The 13,731-nt window shown below is 35.9% G+C and overlaps 1 protein-coding gene across 4 annotated transcripts in view; it reads right to left on the reverse strand.

The window, feature by feature from the left end:
• The window catches only part of LOC131957966 (low-density lipoprotein receptor-related protein 2), a 93,395-nt gene that overhangs the window by 13,917 nt on the left and 65,747 nt on the right, over window positions 1-13,731 (reverse strand). For all 4 annotated transcript variants that reach the window (XM_059322841.1, XM_059322840.1, XM_059322843.1 and 1 more), the window contains 11 exons: window positions 12,889-13,062; window positions 12,018-12,238; window positions 10,437-10,590; window positions 9,131-9,225; window positions 8,460-8,693; window positions 7,365-7,490; window positions 6,293-6,538; window positions 5,533-5,664; window positions 2,096-2,271; window positions 1,285-1,480; window positions 557-682 (listed from right to left, as the gene is read on the reverse strand). In XM_059322841.1, coding sequence (XP_059178824.1) covers window positions 557-682; window positions 1,285-1,480; window positions 2,096-2,271; window positions 5,533-5,664; window positions 6,293-6,538; window positions 7,365-7,490; window positions 8,460-8,693; window positions 9,131-9,225; window positions 10,437-10,590; window positions 12,018-12,238; window positions 12,889-13,062 — 1,880 coding nt within the window. The remainder of the gene's footprint in view (window positions 1-556; window positions 683-1,284; window positions 1,481-2,095; window positions 2,272-5,532; window positions 5,665-6,292; window positions 6,539-7,364; window positions 7,491-8,459; window positions 8,694-9,130; window positions 9,226-10,436; window positions 10,591-12,017; window positions 12,239-12,888; window positions 13,063-13,731) is intronic.

A 13,731-nucleotide genomic window follows, 5' to 3' on the forward strand; every position in this document is an offset into this window, starting at 1 on the left:
AAGGCCTAGAGAATTTCTCCAACACAAAGACACCATTCCAAGTTCAATTATTGCCAGTTTATTTTTATATGTACATTCAATTTACTCCTATTATGAATTCCACAGTCTTACACATTACTTCTACTATCTGAATGACAAACTAAAGTTTCTACAACAATATATTCCTCTACTATAAATTAACTAATCCATGCTTCCAGTTCAGCTGCTTGCTACGCTATCCATGTCCAACTGGTTGCTATATGTTTGAGTCTCAGACTGATGCAATCTCTAACTTACTCCTTATGCTTGGTTGACCAACTGACCATCACACATGACTGGTCATCTCATTTCTCATAGGTTGGCTATTATTAACCTCTCTATTTAACCTCTTTCTAAATATATCTAAGTTTGCGTCATCACACTGACATAGTAACTCCATTTTTTTTTATCCTGCTTCTGTTGATTTGTCAATTGGAATGATTCAATTTTCTTAACAAAGGTCTGGCAGAGCCCCAATCCTGACCCTAGCCTTGCCCTAACAGAGGTACCAGCTAAAGTAAAACCAATCAAAACTTACGGCATCCGTTTTCATCAGAAAAGTCAGCACAATCAGCATAGTTGTCACAGACCTTCCCACCATTGATACAGAAACCATCTGCGCACTTGAATTCATCAGGTTCACACTCTTTCTTCTTGCTGTCACCTGTAGAAAAAATACAATTGTTGTCGGTAATTTTTAAATAATAATTCAAGTTTTCTTTTTCCACGCATTACCTGTAGAAAAATCATACCACGGTTATTTTTAATTTAAAATGTTTTTTTAAATTTCTTCATGGTATCAGCTCAGCAGAGGTGAATGGAGCATCCGTCAAATGGTATTTGAAAGAAAGTGCTAGGTAAAATGTGCAAAATTAATAGTTCCCCCTGGGCGCTGGAATGTGTTGCTATGCCTCTGATGATAGTCATACAATAATACTTTACTATTGTTTCAAATGCCTGAATATCAGCCGCTAGGAATGGACCATTTTCAAACCTGACGACCCATGGGGCAAGTGAAGAAGACTTCACCTTTTTCTGTGACCATGGCATAGGAAGGGATATTGTGGTCTGCGCTATGTTCAGCTAGCTTTACTTTCCCTAACGTTAGTTGGGTACCCATCAGAGCTGTTGGACTCAGGAACATTGATTTGAACCCGGATTCGAACTCGATACTTTCGGGTTAGCAGCCAAGCACTCTACCAATAGGCCACACTGGCTAGGAATGAAATGGATTATTTCTTAGATCTAGTGATCCATCCCACTTACAGTTATCCTCGTCGGAATTATCCCCGCAGTTGTCAACGCCATCACAGCGGCGCCACCTAGGGACGCACTTGAAATTGTTACACAAGTAACGGTCAGGGCCGGTGCAGTCAATGCTCTTACACACACTGGTGCTTTCATCTGAGTCATCTCCGCAGTCGTTGTCTCCATCACATCTCCACAACAGCGGGATACAAATCTGAACATTAGAAAGTTTTAAATAAATGGTTTAAGTAATTCTAGGTGTCAAGTCTAGTTTCAGGATATACTGTTCAGATAAATGGTATGTGTTTCTGAGACCGCTTAAGGTCTTTTGTGGTCAGTATTATATCCTCATAGCTTTACCTTTCCTGAGAGTGGTCTGATACACTTCACAATAGGGCTGGTAAGTAGGTCACCAACCAGTTCTACGTCTCAATAAAACCTGCATGAGCCGTAGAACTGGTTGGTGACCTACTAACCAGCCATATTGTTTGGACTAAGGATAGAACATCAAACTCATGGCTCTTAAGTTAATAATAGTGTGCTTTATATACTAACTGAGCTCTACATTTCATTTTACCAGATGTATTCAACACAAAGTTTATATTCAATTTTCATGATCATAGATTTTTTCACATTGGTTCATACATTTATACTTGTTACAAGATTTGAACATAGAAACTTGTGACTTATAAGACATTTTATCATTTATAGGATTTTTTAACAGTAAAACTTGTCACAGATTTTTCTAACATAGAAACTTGTGACTAAAGGTTTAACCTTGAAACATGTGACTTACATGATTTTTTCAACATTTTAACCAGTGACTTACATGATTTTTACATTCAAACTGTGACGCTGGACAAAAATTGCCATTAGGATATTTGGCGGTACAGTTCCTCTCATCAGAAGCATCTCTACAATCACGATGACCATCACAGACATTGGATTTACTCGTGCAGTGTCCACTGGCACATGAGAACTCATCTACTGTACATTTGTGGTAATCTAAAAAAACACAGACGAAATTATATATAAGTAGTCTAAAAATTTATACTCAGAACTTTAATTAAAGTATTCTGAAAAAATAAAGTGGAAATTATTTAAAAATATACACTCATAATTACAATTATACTACCTAAAAAACAGCCAAAATAATATACAAGTAATCTTAACAAAATAGAGTCAAAATTATAATTAGATTACATAAAAATCAACCAAAATCACATATAAGTAATCTAAACAAAATACAGTCACAATTATAATTACATTAACTAAAGAAACATAGCCAATATTAAATATAAGTAATCTAAACGAAATACAGTAAAAATTATAATCAAACATTTCTGCTTGATGCTGTGTAGAGTAGTGTGTTATAGCCCAGTGACTCACACTACAGTACAGGAGCATTCAAGCAATATCTATGTCTGTATGGTAAAACCTAAAAATATTACTTTATTTAAACATTTTGCAATTTAACTATATTAGAAATAGCTACATTTTTTAAAAAGAAAGTAATAACTTCTACAGTTATTATGCATTTTACATATGTACATGTTGGGATATTAGGATAAAGAAGTTAACAGAATACTGGTCTCTCTTGAATAGAGTGTGAAGTGTTTTAAAGAAATGATGTCCCAATAATTTTCTAGGCTATGTTTTCCTAGCATTACATAGAGGGATCTCCTCTGTCCGTGTAAAATCATAATAGACTGTACTTTTTCATCAATCTAAACATAAATCTTATCACAATCCAAGCAGCTACATGTCAGTAATCAATACTTAATTTACTGGCTAGATTGTTTTTTAAAACTAACTATTGATTTCACATGAACCTTTTGATGATAAAGGCAAGTTGATTACAAGGGCTAATTTTAAATTATTTTTTTTTTTTACTTTTAGTAATTCCTTTAGATCTCTGATTATCTGTTTATTCAATAATAAGCAGTGATATTGTTTTAAATACCATGATTAATATTTATTGTATTTAATCATCCTGAATCAACATAAATTTGATACTTTTTGAGACAACTAAATGTATATAAGTATTAATTACAATTTATTTTTTTATGAAATTAGTATGCATCTAGTATTTGAATGAATAAAATACTATATTTTCTAATACTACAAGTATAGATAAAATAATTATTTTAGGCCACTTTTATGTAACCTAAATTTTAGAGCCATTACTTCCCCTTAACATTATCTTTTGAAAGATCTTCCCCTTAATATTAACTTAAGGTTTTTAACCCATATTATCCCAAGGTCTCAAATTTTTATAATTTTTTGATATGGTTTAGCTTTTGGGCACTGAATGAAGGAATGACTATGGATTTTTTTTTAAAATCAATACTTTTTTAAATATCGATTTTTTTAAAAACGTCCCATAAGTGGGACGCTAGCAACGAACGGCCCCATGTACATTTATTGAAAAATAAAATCATTTATCACGAAATATGGCTAATCACGAGAAAATTAAGCTGAATTTTGATTTTGCATTGTTAGACCAATGATTGCATTGTTTAGGACAGCTAAAAATACTGATAATGATCAATTGGGTTAGCCATACCATGGTCTAAAATGCAGAAATTATGTTCAAAAGTCTAGTTTGCTTTCAATCTAGCATCCATCAAAGTGAACAACACTTGGAAATAAGTAAAGCTGTGACTAGTACATCTAATTATACACACATGATCACAAATATTGTTATTATTCATCGAAACTGTAATATAATTAAATATAAATAATTGATTTTTTTTTTGGGGGGGGGGGCGTACTTGAAATTTTTAGGGAGGGACGAATTAAATTTCAGGGGAAGGGTGGACATTGGTAAAAGTATGTTTTGTATATAAATTCCATTTTGTTCTGGGGGCAGAGCCCCTCCCCTCCTCCGAAATGATGCCTGAAAGAAACTGCCCTCAGTGAATTTGCAAAAGATGATCCGGTCCAGTCCCAGATGTCATCTAGCCATCTTCTCTTTTGTTACTCTCGCTATTCCCCGCCCCCCCCCCCCCTCACAGGCGTACATTAGGACATCAGACATCTTAGTTCTAGGGCACGGATCCGTCTCTGGGGGCTTGTATTAAGTGTTCATGTCTCTCATCCATGTATGCACCTCACTATGCGAACAACTCCCAATCTAACACCAGGAATCTCCTTAAAAAGTTAACAAAGTAAAACTGGTATCAGGAACCTTTGGAGGGGAATATTATTGGGGCATGACAACTGTACACATCTAATTCACATTTCTGCTATATGTAGCTTGAGTTCTCTTATATGAAGAGAGTTAACCAACCCCCATGACTGAATCATTTCACCTAAATCGTGGCCATTGTTATTATTCTGGTTTGTTATAATTTTAATATCACGCGCTAGTAAATTTACAGCAATACTAAATTAGTTTGTATTCAATGGTATTAAATACTTCAGTAAGTGTAATTCTGAAAACTTAAAAATAAAATGTAAGTTTTTCAATATTTGCAATTTTTAAATACAATAATATATAAGAAAATATAGGTCAAGGTCATAATTAAATATCTATAAATACTACTTAACACCCCAAAGTCAACAGTTAACAAAGTTAACAATTGTTTCACCATAAACAACCATTTAACATAAATATTTGCATCTGTGTTTCTCGCTAGTGTCCAATAAATGTGACGTTTGTGTAACAATCTGCATAAATATAGGTCAAGGTCATAATTAAATATCTATAAATACTACTTAACACCCCAAAGTCAGCAGTTAACAAAGTCAACAATTGTTTCACCATAAATAACCATTTAACATAAACATTTGCATCTGTGTTTCTCGCTAGTGTCCAATAAATGTGACGTTTGTGTAACAATCTACATGGGGCCTTTCGTTGCTAGCGTCCCACATATGGGACGCTTGTTGTACACTTGATATAACGAAGTAGTAAAAAAAAAATGTTTTTCTTAAATTTTTATCAGATAGAAATATGGCACTGCTACAAGTTTCAAATGTATTTTGCACTTAAAATGTTAATATTTTAGAAGATATGCATTTTTCTGTGCGCATGTTTTCTTTTTTCCGCCATTTTGACAAGTCCTGCAAATCCGGCACTATAACATTTTTCTAAATTAATTTTTTTCACAAAACACACACAAATTCAATAGTCTAACCATTTTCAAACACAATGAAACATAATTTGTGTTTTAACTAGTTTTTAATAAATTTTAGCAATTTTTTTACAAGCGTCCCATAAGTGGGACGCTAGCAGAATATGGGTTAAAGCTATTACTTTACCTTTGCATAAGCTTTCTTTCTCATCAGAGGCATCACCACAGTCATCATCGTGATCACACTTGAAGCGTCCCTGTATGCACTTGTTGTTGGTACACCTGAACTCGGACTCTGAACACTTTCTGTAGCTGTCTCCTGTTCACACAAACATTATCATGTTAATGATGAGAGCTTTCTCTCCTTATAATAAATTTACATGTCTTGGTCCATCCCCAGCAATATTCCCTCTCATGTGCAATAGTGTGTGTGCAAAATATATTTTTGTGTTGTGCTTGCCAGCATATAGTATTGCCTTGCTAGCAAAACTAAGAAATAATCACAGCACTTATATAAAGAAAAAAAAAAGCTCTATTCCACCTGCACCACTGACAACCAGATCTCTTTCTTTGATTAGGATGAAAGTTTAAAGTTCAATTCCTTAAACATTTTTGATTATTAACCTCAGAAAAACATATAATAAATCACATACTGTAAACCTGACCATTAAAGACACATATAGTAGAAATTATGCTCGGAGATAAGCATTAAACTAGACATATATTAGATTGAATCTAGAACAGCACATCTGTCAAATCCCACCCCCCCCTCTCAAAAATCACCACTTTACTATTACCCCCCCCCCCTCCCCTTCCTTGGAAATGCTTTAAAGCTGAGTATTAAACAAGAACAGGATTCACTGAAAATTATTCCCCTCCCCTGGGTCATTACCCCTATGCCATTACCCCCCATCTAAGCATCAAACAAAACACAGAAGATCACATACTGCACTTTGTCTTATCCTCGTCCGAGTTATCCCCGCAGTCGTCATCAAAGTCACACATCCAGCGCTTGGGTATACAGCGCCGGTTCTGGCAGCGGAAGTCGCCGGTGGAGTGGCACACGGGGCAGTTCTCCTCCTTCTCGTCGGAGTTGTCGCGGCAGTCGTCCTCTCCATCACAGCGCGCCCAGTTGGGCACACACCTGTAGTTGGTCTCACACCGCCACCAGCCCACCTCACAGTCTCTTGTATCTGACAGAGGTACATTGATTTTTTTCTTTCGTTATTTAAATTTGATTTATGTTCATCTTTTTTACATGCTCAAACATACACCTTTTCACAATGTTTACTAGATTTATGGTCATTATTTTTTTACATGTTCAAACTAAAACAATTTTTTACTAGATTTGTGAAGTCTTTTTTTTTGTTTCGTTATTTTAATTTGATTTAGGTTCATTTTTTTAACATGCTCAAACATACACCTTTACACAATGTTTATTAGATTTATGGTCATTATTTTTTTACATGTTCAAACTAACACAATTTTTTACTAGATTTGTGAAGTCTCTTCACTGTTTTACATGTAAAAACATACACCTTTTCACAATATTTTCAATAGATGTATCTTTTTTATTTTAGCGCACGTTGTGTTCACCAGTTTTCCCAAGATTTTTAAACAATGTTTTATATGTTCACAAACCATTTTGATAATTTTCACAAGTAAAAGCATACTGCTTTTCACTTTAGATAAGATGCTTTTTAAAATAATGCACAGCTGTTGAGATTAGCTTTATTGAACAAATAATCATGTTCAACAAAAGAACTTATATTAATTCCACTTTCTGAAAACTTCTTCCTTATGAAAAAAAATTAGTAGATTTAATTTTCTTTTTTTTTTCATTTTTTTTAACAAAAATAAAAAATATACCTAACCAACAAATATATTAACAGCTATTAAATATTATCCGATTTAATATTAAAACAAAAATTCTGGACAAAAAGAAACAAATCTGATGAATCAAAGTCTTGTAAGGCTATTATTAGGATAGACCAAGAGAGGTAAGCAGCATGAACTCACCACATTTGAATTCTGGTTTTTCATCAGAGTTATCCCCACAGTCATTGTCAAAATCACATTTCCAGTTGGCTTGGATACAGTTGCCGTTGTCACATTGGAACTGGTTTGGTTTGCACGTTGTGTTGGCTACATGGTTGATTTTAAAAGTATTATTAACAATGAAACTAAATATTAAATAAAAAAAACAGCGAAGGGCAAAAAAGCATACAAGGATGTTTTGAATGGCCTAAGCTACACTGGGAGTTGAAAAAACAAAGTAGAGGATGAAGCATGATAAAAAGAAATTGTAATTATCAACTAATTTATTTTTTCATAATTAATAATTCAATAATGTATATTATAATTATCTATAAAAAAAAAAATTTTAAATAACATTTTTGTGATAATTCATACATCAATCCACACAAGAACATAACCTCTATATGAAGTTAGATATTTCCTTAGCCAGATTCTAAGAAAACTATCCAAATTTAAGTTAAAATCACTCTTAAAATTTGAACTAGGCACAGCAGGATGGAGGGTAAAATTATTTAATTTTTATAAAAATAAAAACAAATGGAACCCTCCACAATGGTGTGAATTGGTTAGTACGTAAAACTGATTCTAATCATTAAAAGGTGTATTTTAACACTGACTTCAATGGTGGTAACTGTTTAGGAATCAGATGAATAGTCCCTGAGTAATAATAGTTTTACAGATAAATTTATCCAAAATATCATTCTGGCATAATTAATGGCTACTTTTTAAGACAGCCAATGCAAGTATGTCTACTTTTAAGTTGTGTTTTTTTTCAACATAACTGCCAGTTAAAAATATTTAGAAATAAATAAATTCCTTCAACTGACATCAGAGACACAATGCTCATATACTTCCAGGTCTAGCTCAAAACAAAACAATTTATTCAGGCGTGGAATATCAGATATTTATATTTCTAAAAACATTGCATATATTAAAAAGCTGGATGCACAAACATCAGAAAGATCAAATTACCACAAAATTTTCTAGTCACATAATTCAAATTTTTAAAAACAACAATTTTTAAATTTTTTATATATTAAAAAGTCAGAGGCCCAGACATCAAGAGAGGTAACTCACTACAAAACTGCTCATCAGAATTGTCGCCGCAGTCGTCCTCCTTGTCACACATCCAGGCCTTGGGAACACACTTGCCATTTTTACAGCTCATCTGCCAGGGCTCACACACGTGCTTGTGGCAGCCTTCCTCGTCACTGCCGTCCCCACAGTCATCCTTCAGGTCACAGACTCGGAAGGAGAACGTGCAGTTCTTGTTCTTGCACTGGAACTGTCCGGGTGCACAGTGGATCAGGGCTAGAGAAACAAAAATTAGTAGGTGAAGTAGAGTTCATCTGTTTCTGTGAACTCAGCATACAAAGGGGTAGTGTTGTTGGCACTAGGGCAAAGCTGTTTTTACTTTCCCTAATGTGAGTCAGGTACTCCTTCAAGGCTCATGGGGCAGGTGAAGTAGAGTTCATCTGTTTCTATGAACTCAGCATACGAAGGGGTTGTGTTGTTGGCACTAGGGCAAAGCCGTTTTTACTTTCCCTAATGTGAGTCAGGTACTCCATCAAGGTTCATGGGGCAGGTGAAGTAGAGTTCATCTGTTTCTGTGAACTCAGCATACGAAGGGGTAGTGTTGTCTGCACTATGCACAGCCATTTCATTCCCCTAATGTGAGTCTGAGAGTCTGAATAGAGTAGTCAACTTTTCTTTGAATCAAATGTGTCAAAGTTTAAAAGATGACTTACGGCAGTCATCTGGCTCATCTGAGCCATCCCTGCAGTCTTTCTCTCCGTCACAGCGCCAGAGCCTGGGGATACACCTGTCATCAGAGCTGCCACACCTGGAAATTTAATCAGCACTTTTGTTAAGGTGTAATTAGTATTATACTACACCTGAAGGTTTAATCAGCACTTTTGTTAAGTAATTTTAATTATCAGTATTACATTACACCTTCAGATTTAATCAGCATTTTTGTTAAGGTATAATCAGTATTACATTACATCTGAAGATTTAATCTGCTCGTTGCTTAAGGTATTATCAGTATTATTACACATTCTAGATGCTAATTTTATTTAAATAAGATTTAATCAATATAAAAATACTTGTATGCTTTTGCTAATAAAACAGCCTTAATCTATTGCTTTGTACTCACCTAAACTGTGAGCTAGGCCCTAATGAATGTAGCTAGGCTAGAACCAAGGCGCTATGTACTCACCTAAACTGTGAACTCAAACACCTGGCCTCACACTATGTACTCACCTAAACTGTGAACTCAAACACCTGGCCTCACACTATGTACTCACCTAAACTGTGAACTCAAACACCTGGCCTCACACTATGTACTCACCTAAACTGTGAACTCAAACACCTGGCCTCACACTATGTACTCACCTAAACTGTGAACTCAAACACCTGGCCTCACACTATGTACTCACCTAAACTGTGAACTCAAACACCTGGCCTCACACTATGTACTCACCTAAACTGTGAACTCAAACACCTGGCCTCACACTATGTACTCACCTAAACTGTGAACTCAAACACCTGGCCTCACACTATGTACTCACCTAAACTGTGAACTCAAACACCTGGCCTCACACTATGTACTCACCTAAACTGTGAACTCAAACACCTGGCCTCACACTATGTACTCACCTAAACTGTGAACTCAAACACCTGGCCTCACACTATGTACTCACCTAAACTGTGAACTCAAACACCTGGCCTCACACTATGTACTCACCTAAACTGTGAACTCAAACACCTGGCCTCACACTATGTACTCACCTAAACTGTGAACTCAAACACCTGGCCTCACACTATGTACTCACCTAAACTGTGAACTCAAACACCTGGCCTCACACTATGTACTCACCTAAACTGTGAACTCAAACACCTGGCCTCACACTATGTACTCACCTAAACTGTGAACTCAAACACCTGGCCTCACACTATGTACTCACCTAAACTGTGAACTCAAACACCTGGCCTCACACTATGTACTCACCTAAACTGTGAACTCAAACACCTGGCCTCACACTATGTACTCACCTAAACTGTGAACTCAAACACCTGGCCTCACACTGCCGCTGGTCAGCCTTCAAGACAAAGTACTCAGGACAGGCACAGGTGTAGCTCTGTCCACCAGGTGAGGTCAAGCACAGATGGGAACATCCTCCGTTGTCTAGTCCACAGGGGTTATAACCTGGTCAAGAGAATTCACTCTAGATCAGTTCAGAGTTCAAAGGTTAAAAATATAGGGGCTAATATCTGGTCAAGAGGATTCACTAGATCATTTCAGAGTTCAAAGGTTAAAAGTAAAGGGGCTATAACCTGGTACAGAGGATTCGCTAGATCATTTCAGAGTTCAAAGGTTAAAAATATAGGGGCTAATATCTGGTCAAGAGGATTCACTAGATCATTTCAGAGTTCAAAGGTTAAAAGTATAGGGGCTATAACCTGGTACAGAGGATTCGCTAGATCATTTCAGAGTTCAAAGGTTAAAAATATAGGGGCTATTATCTGGTCAAGAGGATTCACTAGATCATTTCAGAGTTCAAATATAGAGGTTTAAACCTGGAGTGCAGGATTCGCTATATCATTTCAGAGTTCATATGTTGAAAATATGTTAAAAAATCAGTGGTATTGTCTGTCTTTGAAATTCTATCAATCAATTCATTTATAATTTTGTGAAAAGATTTTTATTAATTATGCCTGACACTGTCAACTGTGTAGAAAAATAATTTCTCTCAGTAGGCCTACTGTATTAATAATAGTTATAAGGACAGCTTGGTCGAACGGAAGAGCATACAACTAATAACCCAAAAGACTCAAGTTTGAATCCACATTAAAGTCCGTAGAAATTCATTAAGTCCACCCAGCTCTGATGGGTTCTTGACACATGTTTGGAAAAGTAAATGCAGCTGGGCATTGTTTTGACCATACCCTGCCCTTCATATGGCGAGGTCACCTATAGAGTTCACCTATTTCTGTGACCAAAGTATTTTAAGGGATGTTGTGCTCAGCTCTAAGCCCAAACCTTTTTTTTTTCTAGACATGAGTAAGGTACTCAAGTCTGGGATCTAAACTCGAGACTTTCAAGGTAGCAGTCGTTTGCTCGACCTCCCAGCCATCCCATCCCATAAACAAGCACCTTACAACTAACTGAATCTATCAGAAGGTGAAGGGGTCACTCAACAATAAAATTATGGGATGGCTTGGCCTGGACATAGAGCTCTAGACGGCTAACCCAAAAGTCTCGCGTTCAAATCCAAGTTCAAGTCAGTAGAATGTACCAGAGTCAGCCCAACTTTGATGGGTATCTAACTAACGTTAGAGAAAGTAAAAGTGGCTAGTACACAGAGTTTCTTCCAGGCATCTCTTCGGGGAGGCGAAGAAAGTCTACCGACCCCATAAATGAAATGGAATTTATATAGAAAATATATACTTTTAACAGTGTTCCCCCCCCCCCCCCGGAAATTTTAGTCCGCCCCCGACCCCAAAACACAGCTAGTACATAGTGCTGACTATGTTGTCCCTTCATATGCCTGGGTCACAGAAACAGGTAACTTTACTTGCCCCATGGACAGTCCGTCCCAAAAGGGAAACTTTACTCACAACGCTAAAACTCACCTGGCTTTTGTTTGAGTGGGTGGAAGACGTGGATGTCCATGGGCCTGTGGGTGACGTTCCAGACAATGGTGTGGTTCTCCCCGGTAAACTTGTTGGCCCTCTCTATGGTCAGGTGGTTCCAGTCCGTCCAGTACATGTAGTCCTCAAACAACGAGATGGCGAACGGGTGGGGTACACCTTCCAGCACTATATGGCGGTGCCTTCCATCCAGGCCAACATATCTTTTTATTGAAAACAAAAAGTTTGTGTTTACTTATATTCAATACACAGCATAAATAAACATTTAGTATTTATAAAATAAGAACTTTCTCTTCCAGACCAACCTATCTTTTTATTGAAAACAAAAAAGTTTGTTTTTACTTATATTTAATACACAGCATAAACAAACATTTGGTATTTATAAAATAAGAACTTTCTTTTCCAGACCAACATAACCCTTATAACAAAAATAGTATTTTTTTGCTTTAACAATTAGCATGAAAAAATATTTAGCATTTACAAAATGAGAACTTTCTTTCCAGACCAACATAACTTTTATTAGAAAAATAGCATTTTTTTACTTTAACAATTAGCATAAAAAAAATGTAGCATTTACAAATTTAGAATTTCTTTTGTTTAAAAATGTTATGGTACATGTCTATTTATTTGATAGTTAGCATAAAAAAAACTTTTAAACCAATAGATAAAAAATTCTGCAATACCTAAAAGTTCCTTTTTTCTATCACTTTAATAGCTAAAATTAAAAACGAATAATTGCAGAAAACCAAGATGACACCCCAATCATCCAAACTAAGACATCTTCTGTTGAAAAAATTTTTACCTACCTATATGATAGTTTTAAAAAAACAACTAAAAAACCAACATGACTTACTCAATGATATCCAAATGTGCATCTGCCCACCAGAGGCGGTCAGTTTCAAAATCAATGGTCAGAGCATTTGGCCAGCCGAGTTTCTCCGTGATAAAGTCGGTGGACAAGTTCTGTCCATTCAGTCCCATCCGGCCAATGTAAGGTGGGTTACCCCAGTCTGACCAGTAGAGAAACCTGGCAGGAAATAAATGGACAACAAATTACACATGGTTGCATTATGATTAGTTCCATGAGGAGATTAGTTTTATGAGGAGATTAGTCTCATGAGGAGATTAGTGTCATGAGGGGATTAGTTTCATGAGGAGATTAGTCTCATGAGGAGATTAGTTTCATGAGGAGATTAGTCTCATGAGGAGATTAGTTTCATGAGGAGATTAGTCTCATGAGGAGATTAGTCTCATGAGGAGATTAGTTTCATGAGGAGATTAGTCTCATGAGGAGATTAGTCTCATGAGGAGATTAGTTTCATGAGGAGATTAGTTTCATGAGGAGATTAGTCTCATGAGGAGATTAGTCTCATGAGGAGATTAGTCTCATGAGGAGATTAGTTTCATGAGGAGATTAGTTTCATGAGGAGATTAGTCTCATGAGGAGATTAGTCTCATGAGGAGATTAGTCTCATGAGGAGATTAGTTTCATGAGGAGATTAGTTTCATGAGGAGATTAGTCTCATGAGGAGATTAGTTTCAACAACAGATATCAATTTCCACAGGTATTCTTATCCAGCATATCTACTGATTTACCAAAAGATTTTTACTAATCATATATACCAACATTGATTTTTTTATATTTGGCTTACTATCACAATGTTATAGGGCCTATACTGTTTTATCAGTTAACTGA

The sequence above is a fragment of the Physella acuta genome, unplaced genomic scaffold (genome assembly GCF_028476545.2).
Source record: "Physella acuta isolate Inbredline_101_S28 unplaced genomic scaffold, ASM2847654v3 ptg001282l, whole genome shotgun sequence".
Lineage (NCBI taxonomy): Eukaryota > Metazoa > Mollusca > Gastropoda > Physidae > Physella > Physella acuta.